General features: G+C 40.5%; 1 protein-coding gene across 3 annotated transcripts in view; it reads left to right on the top strand.

Annotated features, from left to right (window-relative positions):
* Positions 1 to 16,086, top strand: part of UBE2E2 (ubiquitin conjugating enzyme E2 E2) — a 373,227-nt gene extending 357,141 nt beyond the window's left edge. For all 3 annotated transcript variants that reach the window (XM_034993825.1, XM_034993804.1, XM_034993814.1), the window contains one exon: positions 15,222 to 16,086. In XM_034993825.1, the coding sequence (XP_034849716.1) occupies positions 15,222 to 15,319 (98 nt within the window). In that variant the 3' untranslated portion in view covers positions 15,320 to 16,086. The remainder of the gene's footprint in view (positions 1 to 15,221) is intronic.
* The last annotated feature ends 11,604 nt before the right edge of the window (positions 16,087 to 27,690 follow it).

The raw sequence follows: 27,690 nt of genomic DNA, 5'->3' as shown, positions 1-27,690 counted from the left end.
CATTAAATGGTCTGCATAATCACAGCCAAGAAGCCAGTTTTCTGCAACCTGTTTTCTCACTTTTAATGATGTATCTTGGAGAAAGAATTAAAGTAGTAGAATATGAATGTTAAAATGTCATTTGAAAAGCTAAACCATCAGTGCAAGTCAGATATCCATGAAGAATGACTTAGCACAGCTAGCTACATAAAAAGTAGCCATCAAAAACCAGGCTTCTGGGAAGGGGATGGAAAAGAGTTGTGTGTCAGACACTGTGCTGGGCCCCTTAGTGGCAGAATGGATGGTGGCTTTCAGCTCTGTGATCTGAAGAACCCCACACTCCTTTTAGTCAAAACACAGAGTGAAATTATGCACATACTCTTTTGTTCCAATTATATTTTGTTAGTTTCATTTCTTTGTGCTAAATGTGGTCTCTATAGTTCTCTTTGAAAATGTACATACCTGTGGAAAAGATGGTACCTTAGATTGACAGTCACATTATGATCAGGTATTGGAACGTTCCTCTGGGAGAGAAAGGTCTTTTCAGGTCAGGAGGGGAAAATATGCCAGGAAATCAGCCAAATGTGGAGGGAGCCAACCAGATACAAGTTGGATTTCCCCTACTTTACAAAGGTGCTATACAGTCAGTTAAAGAGAGGCCCAACTTTGAATTACTACACGTGGTGAAGAGAGGGAAAGTTGGAGAGTTTTGATGTATGTCCTTGTCGCAAAGTAGGCCAGGAGTTTTTTTTTTAAAAAAAGAGGCTTGCAGCTCGACTGAGAAGTGTTAAGGTAAAGAAAGGTCAGCAGGTTATAGAGGCCAGTGCAACAGGGCTTGTTAGGGGTAATCAAAGACCTACTTAGGGAAGCAGCAGGAAGCAGAGTTGGGATTTCCATCCTAGGGAAGTTACAGGGGCCATCTGGCGAGAGAGAAATTGGCTTAAGTCTGAAAAGGTTTAAAATCCAGTTTAAAATGCTGATTAGAAAAATCCCACAATGAGCAGTTTGATCTTTTTTTTTTTTTCCCCTTTCTCACATTTGGGACAAGGTGATTGTGCCCAAATAATTCAGCATTATTGGAGCACCTGGCAGGCTCAGTAGAGCATGCAACTCTTGATCCTCAGGGGTTGTAAGTCCAAGCGCCACATAAAGTAGAAATTACTTTAAAATAAAATCTGAAAAAAAAAATAAAAAACAGTTCAGCATTATTTTTAAGGAGTTAATGTGTAGACAGATAACTTTGACAAGTGCTTTTTGTCTTACCTCTTTTCTTTCCTCCTTTCTGTGTTTTAAAACACAACCCCACCCCCCACACCATGAGATCAGTGGTTTGTATTTTCTTCTTCAGCAGAGATTGATTTCCCTAGGGAAAACAAGGACACTATAGACCAACCAAACTGTTGTCAGGAGTTGTTGTTCTAAGCCATTAAGATGGAAACCACTTTGCACTGATGCATTGTTTTAATATATAGGCCAGCACTTTACACTTAGCACAAAATTTTTTACCATGAATTATTCTTTTGGGGCAATGATTTCACAGTAATTTATGTTATAGTGTTCTCTTACATTAATATGTTTACTTCTTTTGAAAACATATTTCCTCCAGAAACGGCAAAAACTAAATAGGAAGGAAAATGTTAGAACGACCCCTATTGAAGAAAAAAGTATGACTAAGATATTGAAAAAAAAATTTAATGTGTAAAAACAATCTGGGACATCAGACAGGTTATGGCAAAAGTGCATCTTTGTGTATAGTTAGCCTTGCTACTGGGGTGGGAGGGTGGGTGTGATAAAGGGAGCAAAGTTGGACAGGAATAGAAAGCTTTGAAAGAGGGACCTTGCATGACCAGGTTTGTGCCTTTAAAGACTAAAGTTTAGTTCATCTGAGAGTGGAGAGACTGAAGACAGATGTTCAAGAACGTATTTTGATGGTCCAGGTAAGAGATGACAGAGGCCATGAAGAGGAAGAGGAGGGGAAGGGCCAGGAGATATTTGGGAATCAGAATCCCCAGGACGTGGTTTCCTAGCCATGTGTGAACTTGGCTATGCCTGGTCTCCCAAAGATTTCTAAGCCAATCTTGGTGAACAAGAAGGATGCGTTCTAAGACCAGTGAATATTATTTAGTCAGTTTCTGGTAGCCAGTGGGTTACCAGAAAAATGGAAAATAATTTACCACTTATGATATATTAGAATTTGTTTGGACATGGTTCTTTACCTATATTAGAAGGATACAGTAAGAGTTTGAGTCCTAGAAAAAGACCTGCCCACTTGGCTGAAGCAGAAGTAGGGGAGAACATGTTGCCCAAGGGGTTAAAACAACAAGTTCGAGTTCAGACAAGATGTCAGTAAAATGGGAAACCACTGAATACAGACTAAATATAGGAATCTTTATGAATTAAAAGAATTGAAACCTTCAAGGACTAAAAAAAGGAGATGGGGAAGCTTGAAGAAAGCAAGAGAACAATTATAAGAAATAGAGCATATTGCCTGCTTTAGACTCGAAGCAGAGATAACTATTAAACCACAAAAAATGACACCAGGGCTGCCCAGATGTTTACTGTCTGAAGTCAGCAACTTGGAGAGCCACTGATCTTATAGGCATAAAATGTCATTTAGACTTAAGCATGAGGAGGAAGATGCCAGGAACTTGATACCATCTACAAACCAAATTTCGTCCTGATCACTGGGTCTAATTACCCATTAATTCACTTATTAAATATTTATTGACTGGTCATCCACAGTGCCCCAGACACTGCTGGTTTTGTGGTAGAAGACTGAGAAAGAAATACTGCCTACCCTCACCGAGAGAGGGGAGTTGGCAAGCACAGTGAGAGACAGAGGTAATGGTTGGGTTCTAACTTTAGCAGAGAATTCAACAACATCCCTTTTGGAGGAGAGGATAAGAGCAGCCTCAGCCCAAATCAAAGCCTACACCCTCAGTGTCATTCCTCAGCAGGGACATCATCCATGTGGCTGCCTCAACTACAGATTTCCGGCACTCGAAGGCAAGCAGGATGATCTGGTAAACTGAAACCCCTGAGAGTCTTGTCCAGCTCTGGCTCTGCGCTGGGTTATTTATATCCCTGGAGTCAAGTCCAGATTCCCAGATGCAGTGGAGATTGTGGACCTGTGTGATAGTATCCAGGGCATGATTGCAGTACTCACACTCATCTGAAAGCCATCTCCTGTCCCACTCTTAGCTACTGAATAGTGTAAACAGAAAAGACTATTTAAGGGAAAAATTGATCAATTAGAATATTTATTTGTAGTCAGTAGACTACATTTAGGACTATGGAATAAAAATATATCTTTTTATTTTGAAGAAAAGATGTGCATTGCAAACAAGTTTCATTAGATTATTGTCATTTTTACTTCCATCAGGGTTAGAAGTAGAAGACAGGATCAGGATAGTCTTCAGTCTCTCACAGCCAGAGACCATGAGAAAAATACTCTAAAATAATTTGTTTTCCATGCTTGGCAGGAAAGAATATATATTTTTGAATAACTGGATGCCTGTGCAGGGGGCAGCTGAATGGCTTAGTCGGTTGAGCATCCAACTCTTGGTTTCAGCTCAGTGTCATGATCTCAGGGTCCTGGGATCAAGCCCCATGTCAGGCTCCCCGTTCAGCGAGGAGTCTGTTTGTCTCCCTCTCCCTCTGCCCCCCACCCGCCCTGCTTGCACATGCTTGTGCTCTCTCTTTCAAATAAATCTTCTTTTAAAAATAACCTGGGATACCTGGTACATATAGGTACATATAGGCCAATAAGCTAGTTTCTCATTAAAATCTACAAGTGTTGATGATGATGTGGAGAATTGGAACCCTGACACATTGCTAGTAGGGATATACAATGATGCAATCTCTTTGGATAGCACTTTGGCAGTTCCTATAATGGTTACACATAGGGTTACATCTGACCAAGCTGTTCCACACCTAGGTATATACCAAGAGGAATGAAAACATGTTCAAGCAAAACTTGTACACAAATGTCCATAGTAGAATTATTTATAATAGCCAAAAGTGCAAATAGCCCACGTGTCCATCAACTAATGAATGGATAAATATAATGTACTCTACTCATACAATAGAATATTATTTGACAATAAAAATGAATGAGTCTGATGCATGCTACAACATGGATGAACCTTGAAAATACTATGTCTTGTGAAAGAAGCCAATCACAAAAGATCATCATGTGTATGATTCCATTTCTATGAAATGTCCAGAACAGACAAATATATAGAGACAGAAAGTAGATTACTGGATACCAAGAGCTAGAAGATTTGGGCAGATGAGGAGTGACTGCCAATGGGTACAATGTTTCTTTTTGAGGTGATGAAAATAATTCTAAAATGGATTGTGGTAATAGTTGCATAACTGTGAATGTACTAAAAACCATTGAAGTGTATACTTTAATTGGGTAAACTATATGAATTATATCTCAGTGAAGCTGCTTTTTTAAAAAAAACCCAGCTTTAACATGTTGGCATCTTTGACTCTTTCCTGCTTGCTGCAACAACAGCTCTTTACAGTGGTATTTTGGGGAAAGCAATGTGTGAATCTCTGGTATCTTAAACAAGTCCTCTACTCTAAGGATATTTTCTTAGAGTTCATTAGAAATTATTGCTTAACTAAGCCTGGAATTGTAACCCAATAACTTCTCAGTAGGAATGCAGCATCTGTACCATTCTTTAGAGGAGTCTATTCTAATAGAACGCTTATATTTGAAAACACACATTGATTTAATGTACATAGCACTGCTATGTAGACTTAAAGGATGAGGTTTTAAATTTTTAAAGGTATTTTATCAAGAGTATACTTTAGATTATGGCCAGTGTATTTTGTATTGTTTATTGAGCAGTCTCAATTCAGTGGGTATTAATATGGAATGGTTTTAATTTTCTCCTGTCACTGCCTTAGGCCCTGTTTTGTTGAATCTTGCTTTTCTGTTCTTTAATAATATTTAGCAGATCTCATAGCATCCAGGTCACTTTCAGTTATTAGAAGGTGAATCTGGTCCATTTTTAAACTCCCCTCTCATACCTGATTTAAATTTAATTTCCTCCTCCATTCCCATCAGGGTGGATGGAACATGGTCTGGTTCTCAGATACTGCCTTCTCCTCCCTTTTCAAGGCCTAACTCCTAAGCAGTTGGAGGCTAGGTAATGAATGAGAACAGTGTCCCTTTACCTAATTTCCTGTGGTTATTATTTTCCTTGCTTCTTTGGCAAGCATCGCCTTGCCATCCATGCCTTCTGGGTGACAGGTATGAAAATGCTGCTTCACATGGGTAATTTGGAGAACTCACTGCCCAGTTCCCTGATGTGGAAGACTGAGCCCTAGCTCATCCTAATAAACGCCTTCTCCTGTGGTGTCCCAGTAAATATTTAACAACTGGCTAGGGGTTGGAGTCGAGTGATGGTATGTGGCATGTGTATATGCACATACATAAGTTTATTATACATTTTACTGATGTAAAGAATGTATACAATTTACAGATAATAAAATATACAATACTCTTTAATGTAAATTTCATATAGTCATTTGATTGTCCTAGAAGAGATTCAGTGATTTTTACTAAAATCTATAGCCATCCTATGGTTGCAACTGACAGGTAAGTGTAGTTCTAACATGAATATTGGATATTTTCATTTAAGAACTAAGACAAAAATGAAATAAAGAAGGATGTTGGAATTTCACTTGTTAGTGTCATGAGCAACTTCTTTGCTGAATTAGGTTCAAATGCTGGAAGAATATATCCTCCAGTTTTTATGCTATTCACAATGTAAGGACTCTAGACATGCTACACTTTTAGGTTTAATCTGCATTATTAGCATTTTATCCATCACTTTCTTAGCTCCAGACAATCAACAAAACAATAAATCCAAGTCCTAAATTGTAGCATTTGCCAATTTCAGGCTACATGCATGACCTTAAACTGAATGCATAATTGGGACAAGGTGCACGATAGCACATTGGTTGTTTTTTTTGTTGTTGTTTTTTTTGCACCATACAGATAGAGTAGGCATAAAAATAAATTATGAGAATAATAATCATAGCAGTAAAATAATTAAGAAATGAGTTTTAAGTATTACCCTTGTTTGTAAATAATTTATTTAATTGTAACTTTAATTTTTAATAATGGCTATGTTTAAATTCCTAAAATTTTAAAAAATTGGTTGCAGGCCGGTTCCAGATAGCATTCTCCTAAGAGCCTCTTAGTTACTAGGGGAGCTGCTTTCTTGATAGGACCCTGATGAGATAGCAGGGAAAGTATAGACCACTTCCTTGGTGCTCCCTCTCTCTAATCAGATAGTCAAGGGGCAAATTACCTCATACCTGGTTTAAATCTCTGGCCAGGGATGACACTCCAATCTGCTTCTTGAAGACACCCCAGTCTTTACTTGGTGGGTCTCTTGTTACCCTCCTTGCATGGCTTTGAGAAGAAAAAGTCATCCTCTCCCTGTTTTTGTGGTGCTGAGGAGGAGGAAGACAGAGACGCTCCACTACCACACACCACACTCCCAAGGTGGTAGCTCAGTAATCCCACAAACCTTCTTTCTCTCCTTTCCGATATTTTATGATAGATACCTGGGGTTGTCAGAGCCAGCTCATCTTCTCTTAATAAGTCCTATGGAAGGTATTGATGGTCTCTTTAGAATTTGGGATACTCAGTACCTCTTTTAACATCACTAGTTATTAATTCTGGACTAACAGCACATCTTGCTAGACTTATATGCAGTTCTGTTTAGCATTTTCAAATTTATATCTAGTTTAGTAATATCCACCATTTGGTTTAAATCACAGACATGATAATTTTCCTCCTAAATCACTTCGAGTCACACATGCATGCGTGTGTGTGTGTTCTCAGGGTACTTAACAATCTTTCTGGTTTGGGCTAGGCCTATAATTAGTAGTTTGGTTCCCCAACATTCCAGAATACAAAAACCTTAACTCCGTCCTACTCACTTGATTTTTAATTAGTAGACCCAGAGGAATTCAGGAATTCAGATATTCCTAAATCTTGATAACATTCTTCAGAAGAAACGTAAGATTCCTATACCTGTGGGGTGGAATAGCTTTAAATGCTCCAAGTCTTAACCTCATCAAGATTAGGATTCTTCAGGGGCGCCTGGGTGGCTCAGTCGTTAAGCGTCTGCCTTTGGATCAGGTCATGGTCCCAGGGTCCTGGGATCAAGTCCTGCATCCAGCTCCCTGCTTGGCGGGAAACCTGCTTCTCTCTCTCCCACTCGCCCTGCTTGTGTTCCTACTCTCGCTCTCTCTCTCTCTGTCAAATAAATAGATAAATAAATCTTTAAAAAAAAAAAAAAGGTTAGGATTCTTCAAATAAAATTTTAGTGAAGAAAAAAAATGGGAAAGGGTAAGAACTTACCCTACCCGATAACCAAAACAGTGAGAAAAGCAGGAGGAACAAATAAAGCAAAAGACAAATTCATCTATTGAAAGAACATCAGTACAGAATCCAATCCAGATATGTATAGGAACTTTGTGTATGATAAAGCTAGCATTGCACTAAAAGTTACTATATGTAAATATAGGGGAATACTTCTAAAATGCTGGAGTGAATGAAGAGGGCCTTTGTATGTAAGCATGACATCAAACCAGAAAATGTTAAGGAAAGATTGACTTACTAAAAATTTAAACTTGTGTATGGCAAGGGCATTATAAACTCAGTTAAAGGACAAATGATACACTAAGAGAAAGTATTTCCTCCGCACATAATGGATAAATACTGTTATTCTTAGAGGTGCACTGAATTGATGTTGGCTGAATACTGAACAGCCAGTGTTAAAATCAATGAGCAACCTAAGGCAAGGCTGATTATTCCTATCATAAAATGATCCTCTTCCATACAATAGTAAATATGAAATTTTATTTTAAGAATATAAGTAATATTATAATTTTAATATTAAAAATTCAGGATATTTGGATTTTGTCATTATGACGGAGCAATATGATTTCTGAGCACTGCCAGCTACTAGATGGCTCCTGTGCGTATTTGCAGAGTACTTAACTGGGTGTTTCCCTGGATGAAAAGCATGAATCAAGAGGGGGAGGCTTATTTATCCAGTGTAGGTTACCGTTCATGGAGATTCTGCTGTCGGATCAGTGAATTTTCCTTTTCCTCTAACACTTATAATAAGGGGAAGACTTACCTTCTCAGCCCCCAGACTTGAAGATCTGGCTAGTGGTGGTGGTGCGTGTCACTGAAGTGCTCCGTGAACTGAAGCTGTGTGCAGTGCTTAAAGAAAACACTTCCTAAGTATCTAAGAAACAAACATAAGGTTTTTTCCCCCTCACGTTTTAATTTCTAATATTTTTATATTGGCTTGCTGCTTCCCACAGTCACTGGACGTGCTACTTTCCCAGCAGCCATTGGTAGTTACCTTTCCCATCCGTCATAGTTTATGCAGCGGACAGTACTAAGACCCGTTTTGTTCCAGCAGCTTTTTCACATGGTAGCTGCTCTTCCATCTCACTTTGAACATTTGTCTGAATACCTGAGACAGCAGTTCCAAATTATTCCCTTGTATGCCATAGTGTTTATCTTTGGCTGAAAGAGATTTTCAGTCCCAAGTTACATTCATAATGCTTACCAATACATTTTAAACCAGTGTTCAGATAGTAGCATTGAGTACAAATGATGGTATCGTGCCTATTAAATATGATGGCAACTTACATGATCTTTGATCTCCACAAGTTAAGTAAAGCTGGAAATGACATCAAAGGAGGCATCTGTCTGTTCAGTCTTCCAAAGACTAAAGCAGATTTTGGCTGAATACTGAGGCCAAAGCTAAACTTCAGTGCATGCTTGATAGTTATAATGTATAAAGTGTTCCTTCATATTAGTAGGGAAAAAAATGGACAAAAGACATGAACAAACAAATCACAGAGAAAGAAATATAAATAGTGAACAAACAGGAGAAAATGTTAAACCTTAGTAAGGCATCAAGTTAAATGCAGTTACAACAATGACAGATTTTTTTTGTTAATCTAACAAAAAAATTAAAAAGGTAATGCAGTGTTGTTGAGAATGCTCAGAAACAGGGTAAATTGTACATCCTTTGAGTGAAGGCAGTTTGGCAGTATTTACCGAAGTTTAAATGTGTGCTCTCTGGTCCAGCACTGTTACTTAGAGGAATCTACCCCCAGAAGTATTTAACCATGTGCTCAAAGATTTATACAAGACTGTAATACTAGTTGTAATAACAAAAAATCAGATCAAATTTACGTGTGCATCAGGAGAGGAATGACAGACTGCTGAATAACCACAAAGGAATGCCCTGTGATTATTAAATATAATGAGCTAGGTCTATTTGTACTGCCTTAGAAATGCAACTGCAATGTATTGTTACAGAGGAAAATGCAAGTTGCAGGATGTTTTTTTATGTGATTCCCATTTAATTTAAGCATAAATAAAGAAAAAAGTATGGAGGGATGGATGAGTATCAAACCGTTAACAGGGTTACCTTGAGATGGAAGGGGTTTGGGGATGAAGGAAATTAGAGGGAAGAAGGTAATGTTTTTTACGTCATATGTACTTCTTTATTATTTGAGTTTATTATATATGAGCATCTGTTACTTTTTTGTTTTATAAAAGATTAAAGAAAACTAAGCTAGACCAAATCACCAACAAAAAATTTCATGAAAGACAGAAATGAGCTACTTCACCTCATTACAAGGCAGACGCACGGAAGGCCTCCAGGGACTTGATGGGAAGCTAAAAGAATGGTGTTAATCACAGGCATAACTGAACGGCTGGCAAAGCGGTCACTTACAGCCTTGAGGAATCCAAGAAATGGCAAAGTGCAGAGCACAAATTTCAACAATAAAATAATTTTTTAAAAAATAACAGGAGAAAGTGAAAGAAAGCTGTCACAATCACTATCAGGTCCCTTTCTCTGATTTGCTGATAATTCACATCTAGAGAAGAAACTTCTGTGATGAACCAACTTACAGTGCTCGTGCTACACAGGGACACATGCATATGGAATAGCTGCTATTTATGGTTACTGTTTTGTGTGTGTTCCTTACTTACTTGTCTTACGTTCTTCTGTCCGTACTTAGATCCACACAGTAAACAGAGTTAAACAAGAGGGAAACAGAGTGACAGGCAGAGTCCTATGAGGCAGGATTTTGTTTAGCACTAGTTCTCCAGTACCTAGAACAGAGTACGGACTCGGTAAATATTTGTCAAATGAATGAATGTGTAGGCTTCAGCCCAGTGGGAAATAGGGATAAGTAAACAGACAACTAAAAGGCAGTATTCTCAGTGCAGTGATAGAGGTAAGAACAGACAAAACAGAAATGGGACGCCTAAGACTGCTAGGGAGCTCCTAGAAGACATCCCCAAGGATGTTGTGCTTGAGCTAAATGTTGAGAAATGAGTAGAAGCCTTCAAGCAAAGGAAGCAGCAGAAGTAAAAGTGCAGACCTATGAAAGAGCAGGGCTTGTTGAAGAAGCTGCAAGTTGTTTTTTCTGGCTGCAAGCATGGGGACGGGAGGCTAGAAAGATTAGGTCTAGACCAAAGATCTTGGGAGCCATACTAAGGACTTTTGGATTTTATCTGAAGAGAATGTCTTCATGAAGACAATCAGATTTATATTTTAAAATAAAATATGATGCATAAGAACACTTAGTTGCCAGTCTTTATTTTGAAAATAATAGCAGCAATTTTGTATATGCATTACAAGAATTAATTCATTTAATTCTTACAGCATTCTAGGGAGTAGTTATTGTCTCTATTTTGTAGTTGAGGAAACTGAGGCACAGAGAAGTTAAGTAATTTGCCCAAGGTGACTCCGTTACTAGTGGAACTGAGATACACACCCAAGCAGTCTGTATCCAAAGCCCATGCCCTTGTCCACTATTCTGTACTATTTTTTGTTTGTGGTTTTTTAAGAATATATATGTTTTCTTAAGAAAAGGGAATCCAGGGGCGCCCGGGTGGCTCAGTCGGTTAAGCCCGTCTGCCTTTGGCTCAGGTCATGATCCCAGGGTCAAGCCCCATGTAAGGCTTCCCACTGAGCAGGGAGTCGGCTTCTCCCTCTCCCTCTGCCCCTCCCCCTGTTTGTGCTTTCTCTCTCACTCGCTCTCAAATAAGTAAATAAAAATATTTTTTTTTAATAAAAGGGAATCCAATTTTTTTCCATGTAATTTTTCCCATATCACCTACCAACCAAGATAGAATGTTCTTTGACCTTCCAAATAGAATAACTCCGCAGTTCAGTAGTCTGCCTGTCTTTTCCACTCCCTTCTTGCCATATAGCTGCTGCTTATCCCCTTTAGTACTGATTCCTCTCTCCCCCCTTTTCTGGACAAGCTTTAAGCCATTTGGCTTCCAGGGTACCAGCCAGGAGAGAGGCAAGCCTAGAGATGAAGTTGCAGGAGTCGTCTGAGCCTTTCTTTTCCAGAATCAAAGGTGCACAGACCACAGATCTTAAAAAAATGGGAGAGGGAGCAGAGTACTCGGTATGATCACCTTTTACTCACTTGCAAATAATCATGATGGTTATTCAGTCAACAAGCACTTACTAACCAGCTTCTCTTTGCACCTGGAACTGTGTAAGGAGGCAGAGGTGAGACAAGGAAGGAGAGAGTGGTGTGCTGCCCCTTGTCGATGGTCTTTCAGTCTTACACTTCCATTCAGGCTAGGATTTCATAGCTAGTATTGTGTCAACAAAAATGAAGGCATTTTTGTTAAACAGGTGAGGTGATGTGGTTTAGAGGTCTAGTTAATGAAGAGCATTATATACCAACTCTCACTCCCATGATTTTCCATTGCCTGTGCTGTAAATCCTATTCCTCAGCTTCAGGGAATCTCTAATATGTGCAGCATTGGTATTTGGGAGAATGAAGCGCTTAAAATCATCCAACCCTGTGCTGTAAGCATAAACATGCTCCTCTTTTCAAAAATTCATATAATTGCTGTGAACAAGGCAAAAAATGTAGAAGACTTAAATTTTAATTTACTTATCCACTGATAAATTTTGTGGGTTTTCTTTAGTAAGAAGAAGAAGACTGATAGAGGATAATATCAAAGATCAGTGAAGATTTGGGAAAGTAGTAATAATGTGAAAACCCAAAGTAATAATGTGGAAGCCAAAAGGAATTTTTTCCTTCTTTTTTAGAAAGAAATTGTTAGAGAAATAAGCAAGTAATTTATGTTTAGAGACTGTTATTACATCCCTGGCATAACTGTCCATGAAATATGAAACCTGTGTAAGAAGATTCATCTTTACTTAGGTTCGTAATTATAAATACACTACAAAAAGTGTGTTTTATTCCATTAAATTCACTGTGATAGTCATTTGCTACATATATATTGCATAGTTTTGTTTTTGGTGTTCTAATGGTATTTTGCTTTCCTTTTTTTTTTTTTTTTTAAGATGTATTTATTTACTTAATTTATATGAGAAGGAGAGAGAGAACACGAGTCAGGGGGAGGGGCAGAGGGAGAGAGAGAATCCTCAAGCAGACTCCCCAATGAGCACGGAGCCCAGTGCAGGGCTCGATCCCAGGATCCCGAGATCATGACCTGAGCCAAAATCAAGAGCTGGCCACTCAACTGACTGAGCCACCCAGGGGCCCCTATATTACATAGTTTTGGTTGACTGACAATCTTAACTTTTATTCAGCAAAACATTTTAGCACTGAGACCTACTTGGTTAATAACATGTGATTTTTAAATTCCTTCATTTTATACTTTTATGTTTTTCATTTATACTTTAAAAATTTCAGATTTGCATAAATTTGTGAAAGTGTATGCACAGTAATGTTCCTCACAGCACTGTTTATAAAGCCAAAAATTGGAAGAAACTTAAATGTCTCTAAACAAGAAGTTGGTTATTCAGGTGAATACTAAAAATGATGAAGTAGATTTGTAATTATTGATATAAAAAGTTATTTGCCATATAGTGAGTTTTTAACATTCCAAAAGTAGACTATAATCTTTTTTTAATTGTGTGTTTAGAGAAGAATTCCAGGAAGATATAAGGCAAATGTTAACAGTACTTCTCTCTGAGTAAATTTACAGATGGTCTTCACTTACAGTTTTCTGTCTTGTGTATTGTTTGAGGCAGTTTTAATTAGTAATATTGCTTTTATAGTTAGCATGTATAATTTTACAGGTGGAAAAATATTCTTTTTAAAATCAAACTTGAAAAGGTAAAAGGACTCTAATGAAAGAAATCTAATCTTAATTGTTTAAGCGTACAAAAAAATTTTGCACAATGCATGTTAATTTTATCAGTGTTCTAACTTGTTTTGAGATTTTCCCCCCTTCTTCCCCTACTGAAATAATATTAACACTTGATTGTAACACCTTTTCCCACCCACAGCTTCCTGTTCCTTTTCCTTCATCTGTCCCCTTCTTCCTCCTTTGAGCTGAAATGACAGACCTGTCTTTTTCCCCGTCTGCCCACACTGTGAGGATACAATTTAAGGCAGAGCATGAACATCACTGGTCATTCTGACACTAAGCCTATCCTTTACCTCAATCAGTGAGTTATAAAGCACAAATGGATCTTTAGTGCATTTCATTAATACAGATACTGTTCAATTAAACACCTGTCTTGAGTGACGTAGACTCCAGTTTTTGAGGATACCTATTTTTCACTCAAACTTTTGCATTCTAGACTGCCAAAAATTGGAATAAGATGATTTTTTTTTTTCAAAGGTGGAGAAATGTGACTCAGACCTCTCTTTGGCCCTTTAGACTAAAGTCATTACTTAATCTGAACTGAAAAACCACATTTTTTTAAAGTATCTTAATCAGATTCCAGGCATTTGGTATTACTAGTTTAAATCTTCTTGAACCTGGTTGATTTATGTGATGGTGTCAGTTTCAGCATTTGGGCAAGTGAAGGAGAAGCACAGAGTGAGCAGAGAGGCAAAAGTTCTGAACAAACCCATATACTGGGTAGTCTGTTTAAATTGTGTGTGATATAAGTGAATGTAAGAAACTGGCCTCTCCCTAGAATAAATGTAACAAGCTTAGCACAAGTCCAAGAACACATGAGCAAGGTGTGTTAAAATGTGAGCAGCGTCTTGTCAGTCAGAGAGAGGGCTTGGAACAGCTTCAGCAGTACCAGCCTCAGCAGATGGTTAAAAGATGGTGTTTCTGTTGCACCTCTAATACTGAGAAGGTATGACCATGAGTATCTTACTAGGTTAGTCTCAGAATCTTCCCACGTTATAGGTTGTATTAGACCACAGGCACACTTACTTACTTTTTTCATCTTTAACATATTGTTTGCTAATTTTGGTTCCTTCTTATCCACTAGATCTAATACACTCAAATTCTCAACACCAAAAGCAGAGGAAATAAAAATCAGGGAAGGAGTGAAGGTAGAGAATGAAGGGAAAGGGATGCGTTCTGGGACCCCCAGAAACCTAAAAAAAAAAAATTTATTTTTAATTGCTCTGATTTTTTTCCAGTCCTATCTGGGTGGAAAGCAATCTCCCAAGCAGCGCATGGTGGGCTCTAGGCTCAGTGTGTGTGGGCTCCTGGCTCTACCGCTTATCTGTCTTGGGTGGGTGACTTACTAACCCCCCTAGTGTTTCAGTTTCCTGATGTGTCAGTTCCTCAGAGTTTTATGGCGTTAGTATGTTAAACTTTCAGGATGTGAGTATTAGCTATTTAATATCTACCGGTATTTTTATAATAAAGAGCTATATGGATCTTGATATTTCCAAGTTTGGAGGAGGAAGTAGACCATCTTCCCCGTTGTCAGTGGTTCTTACTAAGGTTGGTGTGTTCGGCTGAGGCTCCTGAAGCCTCCCCCAGTGTAGGCAGTGAGGGGTGGGAGCGCCACCACCGAGGGTCTAAGCCCCAGGGTAGAGGAGTTGGCCAGGCCATCGGAACCACTTCCCAAAGAGTTCTCCGTGAAACAGCGACCTGAAGACAAGCGGAGGGGGGTGGGAAGTGTGCAGTGGGAACAGGGAGAGAGAGTACGACCTGTCAAGAAATGACCAGAGCCATCAGTAAAAGGGCAAGTAGATGACTCTGTGGGCAGCCGGTGTGAAAAGTGATCTGTCACTGGCAGGTCATTTACAGGTCTTTGCTGAAGTGACATTGTTACAGGTTAGAACGGCAGCTTCCTGCCACCTCTGCATCTACTCCTTGATCTAGGGTTAGCTTTCCAGCACTCCTTTCCCCCAGCTTTGAAAGAGGAAGTGCTGCTGGTACTTACTGACTCCTGACTCTGCTTCCCTTCCAGCTGACCCTCTGGTGGGCAGCATTGCCACACAGTACATGACCAACAGAGCAGAGCACGACCGGATGGCCAGACAGTGGACCAAGCGGTATGCCACATAGGGGCCTGCTGCTTGCTGCCCCCGCCGGACCTGTGCAAGCACATTCACCAAGTGCATCAATAGCCCTACCCACCCCTCGGGACCTCGGTTCTTATTTTCTTATTTTTATTAAATTCTGAATCTTTTTCTGATGGTATGTCATCCATCCCCCACTCCTTTCTCCCTCCCTCCTCTTCCTCCTTTTCCTTCTCTCTTCCCTCCACCCCCCCCCACCCCTGCCTTCTCAGTTTATTTCCTTTTTTGATTTCTATTAACTTGAAAGATTTGGGGTTTTTTTTCCCATCTTAACATGGAATGGGAACTTTTGTTTTCAGTGCAAACAATGTTGGATCTGTAATAGTAAGAGCTTTCTTACAAAGCTTTGTATTACTGTGTGGTTTTGTTTTTTGTTGTTTTATTTTGATTTTTTTCCTTTTATGTGATCTTTGGGAAAACACGAATTCAGAATTATATCTCATTTCTACTTAAATGTAGTGCTTAGGGTTAATTTTTTGTACTGAAGTCTTTATTGGTGGGTGCATGCTACTGGGAACAAGTTTTTTGTACAAAAGCTTCAATCAGAATCACTGTGCATTACTGAGACTCTGTTTATCACTAGCCTTCTGTCCCCCACACAGAAGACTGTTGGATTGAACAAAATAATATGTATTTTGATTTACTTAAAGTGCTTGTAAATTTCTTAGGGACCTGCCACTTTTGACTGTGGATCAGTTGATGTACACTTGTATTATTAAAGCACTCAATAAATCACTGTGGCTGATAAATGCACTTCTGGTAACCCAGTGTTTGCTTTGTATCCTGGTGACCAGCGTAGCCCTATGTGCAGCAAGGCTTGTCTAATTCAATTACAGATTCAAATTTATTTTTCATCTAAAACCGCTAATATTTCTTTGTAGTTGAGTTGCTTAGCATGTGGAATTTCTCCAGCTGTCAATAACCTGACGATTTTACAGTTCTTTCAGATCACAAATACTTTACATATTAGCTGGACATTACTTTCTCATAGACATCCCTTCTGTTACAACCTTCTTTACTCAACAGTTAAAATATGGGACTCCAAAAATACTTTCTAGTGAAAGTCAAGTCTGAGCTGATCATTGTGTTTGAGCACTTTTGAATTTATTTCTCTCCTTTTTTCCTTTTAAGATTGTTACAGTGATTACCCTTGAGTTTTGATTTGGGTTTTTTCCCATAATTTTGGTGGAAGAAGTAAACTCAATTGCGTCAGTCATGGTCAACACATTCACTGACGAGGGTATGTCTGTCTGGGTTTGACCTTCCGACTATTTTACGTATGTTTTGTTTTTTCTCCATAATTTTAGTGGAAGAAATAAACTCAACTGTATCACTCATGGTCAACACATTCAGTGACAAGGGTATGTCTGTCTGGCTTTGACCTTCAGACTATTTTAGGTATGTAGCTATAGGAGGCAGAGGAAACTTGTATGTGGTGCAGTTTGAAAAACATACTGATATGCTGATCGAAATTCAGGGTTCTTTGTGTTACAGGGCATATTGGAAACTCCTGCTTTCACTAATTACAGTTACAAGCCCACCATACCAGTTGGTCTCATTTAAGGAACATCTTTACTACTAAATAGTGGGATTTACAAATGGAAATCATTCACCTCTAAATATTTCTGATTCAAATTTAAAATCTTTATTTGAAACATTTTAAATATCTGAGTCAAAAGATGCAGGTTTTTGTGGTTAAAGAGAAGTCCTCAAGAAAATACTGTTCAAATATTGAAAAGGTAACTTTTAAACCAGAGTACCTAGGGGTGTTTTTTCTCTTTTTAATAATGACTTTACTGTTCATTTTATTTGAAGACATTTTCCAGCATACCAGAACACCATATGGTCTCTGTTTCAACTACTCAACTCTATGCTCGTAGCAAAGGGAACTACAGACCATACATGTGAATGGGCATAGCTGTGTTCCAATAAAACTATTTATCAAAACAATCAATAGCCAGATTTGGCCTGTGAGTTGTAGTTTGCCAGTCCCTGATATATAGAACACTATAGATGGCGGGGGGGGGGGGGGGGGTCAGATGTGTGTTTAACATCTCTTTCTTTTAAAATAAAATTAATATAATATAAGAGTCATTTTTAGGAAATTACCCAGAATGTATTATTGTCTATAGACTTTCAGACCACAAAGGTTTATATTTACTTTAATACCTTAGATTTAAAATTTTAATCCTAAAAGCACTGAGCCATATTAATATGCAATCTTATTAAACTGATTTTTTTTTTTTGCTTTTGACTGATTAAACCAGACTTACGATATTAATACTGGCTTTTATTGACAATGTTTAAATTCAGTTTGCTTTTCTTCTTTTAAAATGTCAACTCCAGGGGCGCCTGGATGGCTCAGTTGTTAAGTGTCTGCCTTCAGCTCGGGTCATGATCCCAGGGTCCTGGGATCGAGCCCCTCATTGGGCTCCCTGCTCAGCCAGGAGCCTGCTTTTCCCTCTTCCGCTCCCCCTGCTTGTGTTCCCTCTCTAGCTGTCTCTCTCTCTGTGTCAAATAAGTAAATAAAATCTTTAAAAAAAAAAACAAAAAAGTCAACTCCAGTTGGACACATTTTAAGTGATATATCCAATATATTACATCTACATCTCATAAATGGGTATACTTCAGATCATTTAAAAATGTGTGTTATTTGGGAGCCAGAGATCATAACAGTTCTCATAGGAAATCCTGTCACAAATCTATGTTTGCTTTCCCATGAGCCATCTTTAGATTTTATGTCAATTTGATAGGAAGTCTATAACATTTCTTTCCCCGTGTTTATGAACTCTGAATACTTAATGACAAACAAATGTACCCTCCCCTCAAAATGTGAAAGCTAGAGAAACTCCAGAGAGAGCAACAAATCCTTAGTTGAGCCTGTTAAGTCTAGATTCCAGATAACATGGTAATTTTACTTGGAATCTGTAACTGTAGCAGGCAATACAATTCCAGCTAAGTTTTCAAAAATGTTTGTAAAATAAGATTTGGGAGTAGTTTAGCACTCAGAAACCGTAAGTCATTTCACTAATGATCATGGGGATAGCATTTCTAAAATTCAGGAGCGATTTGGTACCTTAATATTTGACTTTCCATGCCAGTTATTGCTAGTTACAGTATTTTATAAATTTGTTAAATAAAATGTTGGCAGATCCTTGACAGAGGCAGGACCACTGGTCATTGAGAAAGTAGTTTGAAATGATATTTATTGATCTAAAATAATTCAGAAGGTTGTGGCCTTAATTTGTCATAAAACTACAAATAAATACAACATTCTTCATCTCTTCTACAGGAATCCACTGAAGATAGCAAGTGCAGAAGTAGTCGATCTTTTCTTATTCCAAGATTAGAGAGTCAGCCTACAAGTTCATCCTACAACACTGTTTTGGGAATTAGGAAGAAAGGAAATATTTATTCAGAATATACTGTGCATCAGGCCATAAGTTACCTAATAAAACCTCAGCATAGCCCTTTGATGTGTAGGCTGCTATGGTCTGAAAATTTGTATCCCTCCCCACCCCCCAACCCTCGTAATTCATATGTTGAAATCTTAATCCCAAGGTGATGGTATTAGGAGGTGATTAGGTTATAATAGCAGAGCTCTCTGGTTGGGATTAGTATCTTATAAAAGACTTATAGTCTTATGAAAGAGACCCCAGAGGGCTCCCTGTCTCCTTTCCATCATGTGGGGACACAGTGAGAAGTCGGCAGTCTGCAAACAGGAAGAGGGCCTTCGTTGGAACCCAACCATTCTGACACCCTGATCTTGGACTTCCAGCCTCCAGAACCATGAAAAGTAAATTTCTATAGTTTATAAGCCACCTAGTCTGTGGTGTTTTGTTATAGCATCCTGGACAGACTGACAGTGGCCCTCGTTTATGCACAATGATCAGGGTACCAAAGTGAGATTCCCACCAAGCATGTGACACCAGAGCCTTGCCATACAAAACCACATGCACCTTTCTTCTAACTATGAGATCATACTATAGAAATAAATTGTCATAATTCAGCCTTAGAGTCAAGGTGCCATACAATTTCTAGGTAGTAGGAATTTTGCCATCTTCAATAATTGGAAAAAAATGTTGAAGGAAATGTGGACCTGGTATTACATGGAAGACCAAACAGCACTTCTAATCTTAGAGGTGCCACATTAAGACTTGACCAGCTATGGGAAACATGTCCCTTGGAAGACCCCCAAACTTCTCTGTATCTCAGTACTGCAATAAAAGGGGCCATTAATTATTGCCAGGCATGGCAATTTTTAAATGTCTCTATAATAAGTTGGGGTTTTTTTTAAAGATTTTATTTATTTATTTAAGAGAGAGAGCACATGAGACGGGAGGGTCAGAGGGAGAAGCAGACTCCCTGCCGAGCAGGGAGCCCGATGCGGGACTCGATCCAGGGACTCCAGGATCATGACCTGAGCCAAAGGCAGTCACTTAAACCAACTGAGCCACCCAGGCGCCCAATAAGTTGTGTTTTTAAAAAAAGGTATGTCCATAGTTGACACCAAAAATAGTTGCACAAAAAGCCCTCCCAGAGAATCCTGACCTACCTATGCATTTTATTTCAAGGTGGCTTTCTAACACTGTCAAGATGTCCCTTCTGTATGGGTCTCTGGTATGTGGGGCAGAACCTCTCATGCCATAGGGGCACACCCTGTGTCCTGAGTCCTACAGCTGTCCTCAGAGGAAATCTGGAGCAGAGTATAGGATAACTATATTTTGAACCATAGCACTGAAAGCTACATCAGATCTGGAATCTCTTGGAGTTGACGCTCTCAGGGGCTCAGGGCAGCTTGGCCTCTGAGGACCTGCTTTAGTAGTACACCCATATACCTGTGGGGAGCTAACCCACTCCTTGAGCCTGGAACATGCCCTCTCCACAAGGCACCTTTCACTCTCACATTCTACCGTGTGCACTGGTAATGTGGGTTAGGGTGAGCAGCTTATCCCAGTTTGGCCAGGACTTACTCTGGTTTTATTTAATTTTTTTTTTTAAGATTTATTTATTAGAGAGAGAGAGAGCACCAGTGGGGTGGGGAGGGGGAGGACAGAGGGAGAAGCAGACTCCCTGCTGAGCTGGGAGCCCGATGCAGGGCTCGATCCCAGGACCCTGGGATCATGACCTGAGCCAAAGGCAGTCACTTAACCAACTGAGCCACACAAGCACCCCCCGCCTTTTTTTTTTTTTTAAGATTTTATTTATACCTGTTTTAAAACAGAGTTTGTCTCAGGAACCCCCTCAGTCTGGGACAAACCAGGGCTGTTGGTCATTCGAGCTTTTGTGCTAATACTAAATTTTAGCGTCAGTCTCAGGCATTGCACAGGGCCAGTTTGGAGGAGTGTCTTCCCTGATATACAGTTATCCTTTTAAAAGAGACGCACAAGGCGCCTGGGTGGCTCAGTTGGTTAAAAGAGACACACACTCGGGCGCCTGGGTGGCTCAGTTGGTTAAGCGACTGCCTTCGGCTTGGGTCATGGTCCTGGAGTCCCTGGATCGAGTCCCGCATCGGGCTCCCTGATGGCGAGGAGCCTGCTTCTCCCTCTAACCCTCCCCCCTCTCGTGTACTCTCTCTCATTCTCGCTCTCTCAGATAAATAAATCTTTAAAAAAAAAAAAAAAGAGAGACGCACACTCTACAGTCTGAAGAATCCTCGCCACTCTCTATGGCTCTCACAGCTGGCCACCTTCACTCATTCCCTGGTTCGGATGCATATGAGTGATTTAAGCCAACTGCAATCTTCCTTTACATCTTCAAACATGACTCAAGGTATGTGTACCTTTCTCTGAGGTAATCTTATGCACAATACACTTTTTGAGAGGATTTTCTTTACAGGGAAATTCCTGAATTTTATTTTATTTTTTTTTAAGATTTTATTTATTTATTTGTCAGAGAGAGAGAGAGAGCACAAGCAGGGGGAGCGACAGAGGCAGAGGGAGAAGTAGGCTGCCTGCTAAGCAGGAGCCTGATGCGGGGCTCGATCCCAGGACCCTGGGACCATGACCTGAGCCAAAGGCAACTGCTTAACCAACTGAGCCACCCAGGCGTCCTGAAATTCCTGAATTTTAAAATCTCTTAATGTATCAGAGCCGCACAGGAAAATGGAGGAGATAATGTGATCATGTCTCTCTCTTCCCCGTTTGTGAATCCACATCGTCAAAGTGGGGACAAACCCCAGCTGCTCAGGATCTCCTGGTGTCAGTCCTGGTTACAGAAAAAAACCTTACCCGGTCACCCTAGCATCTTTTGGAGCTGGTGAGAATCCTAACCCCACCTTTACATTACCCCCTTCTCCCACACAACATTGGGCTCTCATCCATCTTTTTTTTAAAAATTGGATGGGAGGTCAGAGTTCAGGATGACAATCATGTCCTGGTTTGTAGGAAATTTAGATCTCCTGAGAAATTCTGTCAAGCTCTGCAATAGAAAAGGAACAGATGCTTTACAGTTGGTGCCACTGAGCACACTGAGAAACACCCAGCCAGATTCTTCTATTTAATCTGTAGCGCAAGAACAGTACAAAGGGGTAGACAGAGGTCACGCTCGCCTGGTACAGCCTGCCTCTGCTGAGCTTGTCTAGAAACAACATGATAACATTCTTCATTGTTCAGTCTCCCCCTTGAAACTACTGCCAAACAAATAAATGAAGATGGCCACCGCCATGCAATTGGACAGTTTTAGTCTCTGTCCTTGAGATGGACAGCTCGTGACTACTGCATGTGCGCAAGACAGCTTCCAACTACCATGACTTAAAAATCAGAGTAGCTATGGACAGTTATTCAAAACCTATGATGAGAAACTCCAGAAGCTGTTATTAATCCCCGGGAGACCCCATTCACTTTAAACAATGAGGAAATTACTTTAAATTCAAGCATGACTATGCATTTTTACTTAAATGTAAAACATCTGTCCCTATTAAAGAATCCCCAGATTCTTCTGCGTTCTTCGTGGTACGTAATGAAATACTAGGATGTACTTGTCAATCCAGATTTGGTCTGTTGGACTTTGGAGGAATGGTAATGTTATTGTTTGGGATTTTTTAAATAGTGCAGTAATATAGAGAAAAAGTAGGTTTTAGATAAAAATACTGCTCTCTTGGGCACCTCAGAATTAGCCTAAAGACTAGATGTATTAAACTCCAAAATGTTTGTAAGCACCTTAACTTGATTTGTTTTATGGATTAAGAGGTCAAGGAGTAAGTTGCTGGGTCACCAGAGTCAAGAGAAATCAAAAATTTGTGCACTGGTTAAGAACAGAAATTTTGTCAGAATGATATTATTATGTATAGCAAGAGATTGAGAGTGTAGCTTCCATTTAAGGAAGATGAATAGGGAACTATAATTCCTTCTGAGGCAGAGTCTATAAATTATCCCTCATACACGTTCTCCCTTTCTCCCTTTTATAAACGGAACCGTCAAGGTTTTGCAGGACACATGACCACCTTAGCCAGGTCTTCCTGTAAGAGGTTCATTATAAAAAATGGTCCCAAATCTCAGTCCTTCCAGTATCCACATTTTTGCAGCTTCTCCCGTGAAAAAAAGGAGTCTTTCTTTTTCTTCACCCCCTGAATCGGAGCTGGCCTCACAACTTGATTTGGCCAGTGGACTGCAGGGGAAGTGGTCTTGCGCCGGTTTCAAGCCTGGGTCTCCAGAGGCAATGTGCACTTCCCACCTCTCTTGGAACCCTTCCATGCCTTGAAAATAAGTCCCAGGCTAGGCTGTCAGAAGATGAGAGACCATGTGGAGATGAGCCGAGACAGTCCTAGACCAACCCATCCCCCACTATCCCAGATAGCCCAGCCAAGATCAGCAGAACCAAGTAACCTAGTGCTGACAAGCAGTTGCATGCATCAACCCAACTAAGACCAGACAGGCTGTCCACCTGATCCTTATGTTTGTGAGCAGTAATAAATGGTACCGATTTCAGCCACAAAGTTTTGAAGTGCCCCACTACACAGCAATAACTAATACCAGTGCCAAAGGAAGTGAACAAAAGCGACAGCCGTGAATTCCAGATCTCATTCTGTAAGAGGAAGTCGCTGGCCTCACACTCTCTTTGCACTTTCCATGGTCTGGAATGTAGGTGTGGTGCTGGCGAGCCGGCTGGGACCAGGTCGACAAGGGCCACACCCAAGAATATGGAGCAACAACGAGCAGAAAAAGTTCAGTTTTGAACATGGTGAGATTGAAGTGGCTCGGATACATCCAACCAGAGATGTCTGGCCACTGGACATACTGGCCGCACCGTCAGGAAAGCTTAGTATCCAGAATGTAGCTGTGAAGTTGGGAATCCGTGTATGGGAAGAGCTGTGATTTAGCAGAGGATGATGCCACTCAGAATGAGTGTAAAACGAGTAAAATGGGAAGAGAAAGAAGAGCAGGAACAAGCCTTGTGGATGAACCACACGGCTTACCAACCGTCCCAACTCAAATATCCAGAGATGACATTTTAATACATTGACTTTAAAACATTTGTTTTAAAAATAATATAATCTATACTATGGGTGGGGAAAAAAATGCCATTGGCAGAGGAAATATTCTGAGGAATTACGAGGTTGACAGAGCAGCTAGAATTATCGATGGACCATAAGCAGAAGTGTGGGCAAAGTAGAGCTCACACAAGGGAAAACTCTCCGGGGTAAGAGCCCTTCCAGGGTTCACCTTCATTCCTGCTTCTGAACTACAAGAACTGGGCCTGCTACCTTAGACAGTGAGATGATAGGGCTCCAAGACAGAGGAGCCTGGGTCCCCAATACCACAGAGCCCTGAAGGACTGTGACGTCTGCCCAGACTTCCATACAGAAAGAAGTCCATTTCTCTCTTCTTTAAGCCCTGCTGTGTTGGGGTTCCTGACACTTGCAACTGATCTGGGCCTGATAAACATGCACACGAACCTCACGCTGATGGCTGCCTTTGGGGTGGGGAGGGGAGGGACCTAACGCTAGGGAGACAGACAAGATTTCAGTTTTACCTCTAATGATACGTTTCTTTTTTTTAAGGAGCTATAAAGCCAATAACTATGACAAATGTTAACACATTTTGGGTGGTTGAAAACACAGGATGTCTGTTATATCATCATCTGTACTTTTCTATATGTAAATATTTTTCCAAATTTAAAAAAAACTTAATGTAAAAAACAGATAGTAAGCCTTACATAAGAGGGGATGAGGGTTTAGTTTCTGTGTGATATATTTTGGTAAGCTTAAGTTTTTTTATGATGAGTGTGGATTACTTTTGAAATCAGAAGGAAAATAAAGACATAACAAAGGAGATAAAACTTGAATGGATATAGGCAGCCTCGGTAGAAAATTCTTTCAATAAGAATTGTTTTAGGGGCCCCTGGGTGGCTCAGTCAGTTAAGTGTGGGACTCTTGATCTCAGCTCAGGTCTCGATCTCAGGGTCGTGAGTTCAAGCCCTGCGTTGGGCTCCATGCTGGGTGTGGAGCTTACTTAAAAAACAAAAAAACAACAACTCCCTTTGGGGCACCTGGGTGGCTCAGTCGGTTAAGTGGTTAAGCATCCAACTCTTGATTACGGCTCAGGTCATGATCTCAGGGTCTTGAGATCAAGCCCTGTGTCGGGTTCCGAGCTCAAGCGTAGTCTGCTTGTCCCTCTCCCTCTGCTCTTCCACCAGCACGCTCACACACTCACTCTCTCTTTCTCGAATAAATAAAAATTTTTTTAAAAAAAGAATTGTTTTGAAAGGAGATATAGAAAATGGGGTCGTAGTGTGAGAGATTTGATCAAAAGAGGGGTTTTGAAAATGAAACATGCTAGAGCCTCCTTATGATGATGAGAATGACCAGAAAAAGAATGAAGGGATAAGAATCTAGTCTTGCTATTCAAAGCATTGGCATCACCTGGGAGCTTGTTAGATATGCAAAATCTCAGGCCCAGACCTGTTGGATCCGACTCTGCATTTAACAAGCTCCTCAGGTGACTCATGTGCACACTGAAGTTGAAGTGGCACTTAGATGGAGCACATGGGGACAGGCCTGTGGTAGGAAGAGCACTTTGTCATAGCGGCAAGGAGGAGCCCAGGGGCTGGTGCAGATGCAGGAAGACCATTGATTTGGCACCATCTGACAGCTTCTATTTTCTGAGTAAAGAATAAAGCAGAATCACCTTCTAGGAGGCAGAAAGGGCATGTGGGAGGTTTGAGAGGAGAGAAAACATGGAATGGTCATCTCAGGGGAAAGTGACCAGTGTGGAACGCCCATGTGGAGATGGGGGCTCTGAGCTAAAAGAAACTGAAACCAGTCATCCAGCTTGAATGACTTTCTCCAGCAACATTCAGCTGCTCAGGCACGGGAAGAGAAGACAGACAGCAACCAAGAATGGACTGTGCTGGGCCACACAGTCAGGAGGCCGAGGGAAAGGCCGGAGAATTAAGGGCACTCACAAGGAACTGATTAAATGATGGACCCTGAAATCCATCCTGGCAGTGGGGATCCAAAGGCAAGGGAAGGGAAAAACCAGTGATTACGAATTAGTAAGAGGCAGTGGGGCACTGATAAATTTCACTATATGATTAGCCTTTGAGGTTAGTTAACAACATAGTCAAGTTACTAGAATTGGAAGGGATCTCCTATTTGGAATGCAAGAGTTTGATTCAGGTGTTGCATGCAGTTTGGATATGGGTGTCACTGTCTCTGTCTGCTAGTGTTGAAAACTGCAGTTACCTGTATTCTGAATTACTGGTAAAGATAGCACCAGGTGCCCTGAGAAGGGGAAGAGAGGACTCGCCAATGCGCTGGCTCCCTGCCAGCTTCCTTGTATGTGTCCTCCTCTCACCTCTATCCCTAGGATAAGCCCTGTAGGAGAGGCATAATCAGCCCCAGTTTACAGGTGAGGCAACAGACACAGAAAGGTTCAGTGACTTGCCCAAGGTCACCCGCTGAGGGAGTGACCTCGTCAGGGTTCTGAACCCTTCCTCTACACCTTCCTGCCACTCCCTGTAAGATGAGTGACTTCCTTGACGATCACGTGTGCAAACAGGTGCACGTGGGCCAGCACACACATTCCAGGGTTCTTGCCACATTTTGTTTAACTAACAAAGTAACAAGACACCCTGAGCAGTACATTCTTGGGTGGTGATGTGACTTGCCAAAGGTGGGGATTCTCAAGCATATGGTAGCATTTCTTATCTGTAGATTTTTTTTTTTAAGTTGACATTCCAAATGGGGGTAAAATTCTTTTAGAAGTACTAATGTCAAAGGCTTGAAATCCTAGGAAGCTGAAAACTATGTACATTTGGGCAACAATAGTAGATTTCTGTGGCAGAACATTTAGGGCTTCTTTTTCTCCTTTGTTGGCTTATTTGTTTAGTGAATAAAAAGGGTAATCTACTAGGACAAGGTTCTGTATTACTATTATCATCATTGCAATCATCATCATTATCCCCACAATCACCACCACAATCACTACTCTGTAAATATTCGGCACAGGGCATGGGACACACTTATGAAAATATATGTATGTATATGTATACATGCAATCTCATTTAACCCTTTCTAAAATCCCCTGAGGTATGTATTATCTTCATCATATGGGTGTGGAAACTGAGACCCAGAGGTTTTAACAGATCCAAACCCATGTAACTGCTACATAGCTGAGCTGGGTCTCAAACCCAGATCTGTGTGGCTGCAAAGCTCATGGGCTAAACCACTGTGTGATCCGATCCCAGTCCAGGGAAACTTGATATACATAATTGTGAATTTACCAGTTGATGTAGGAAATTATTGGGTTTATACAACCAATACCCAGGTAAAGCAAAATATTGCATGCAGCTCTACTGGATTTAATAGCCCCTCAAATGGAAAACAAGGAAACAAAGCAGGAGGAAATGTGAGTGAGCCTAACAGGCTGGGGTATGTGGAAGAAAGCAACACAGATCAGTCCCAGAGAGCACAGAGTCACCCCTGTACTTCACAAGCCCACCAAAGTCCGCTCCGTGCCCATTTCTTCTCTTCCCTCTGGCAGCAAGTTTCTGCTTTTTTCTCTTTTCTTTCTTCCACCCTCCCCCCCCGCCCCAATCCCCGTGGGAAGATTTCTAGTCATTTTATAGCTGAATTCAGTAGAAAAGTAATGTTTATACACTTCACAGCCAGTTTGGGCAGAACACATCTCTATTCCATAAAATAATGCATTGAGGGCGCCTGGGTGACTCAGTTGGTTAAGCGACTGCCTTCGGCTCAGGTCATGATCCTGGAGTCCCGGGATCGAGTCCCGCATCGGGCTCCCTGCTCGGCGGGGAGTCTGCTTCTCCCTCTGACCCTCTTCCCTCTCATGCTCTCTGTCTCTCATTCTCTCTGTCTCAAATAAATAAATAAAATCTTTAAAAAATAATAATAAT

The sequence above is a fragment of the Mirounga leonina genome, unplaced genomic scaffold (genome assembly GCF_011800145.1).
Source record: "Mirounga leonina isolate KUSES-001 unplaced genomic scaffold, KU_Mleo_1.0 Mir_115, whole genome shotgun sequence".
Lineage (NCBI taxonomy): Eukaryota > Metazoa > Chordata > Mammalia > Carnivora > Phocidae > Mirounga > Mirounga leonina.
This window is presented reverse-complemented; position numbering and strand designations above follow the sequence as displayed.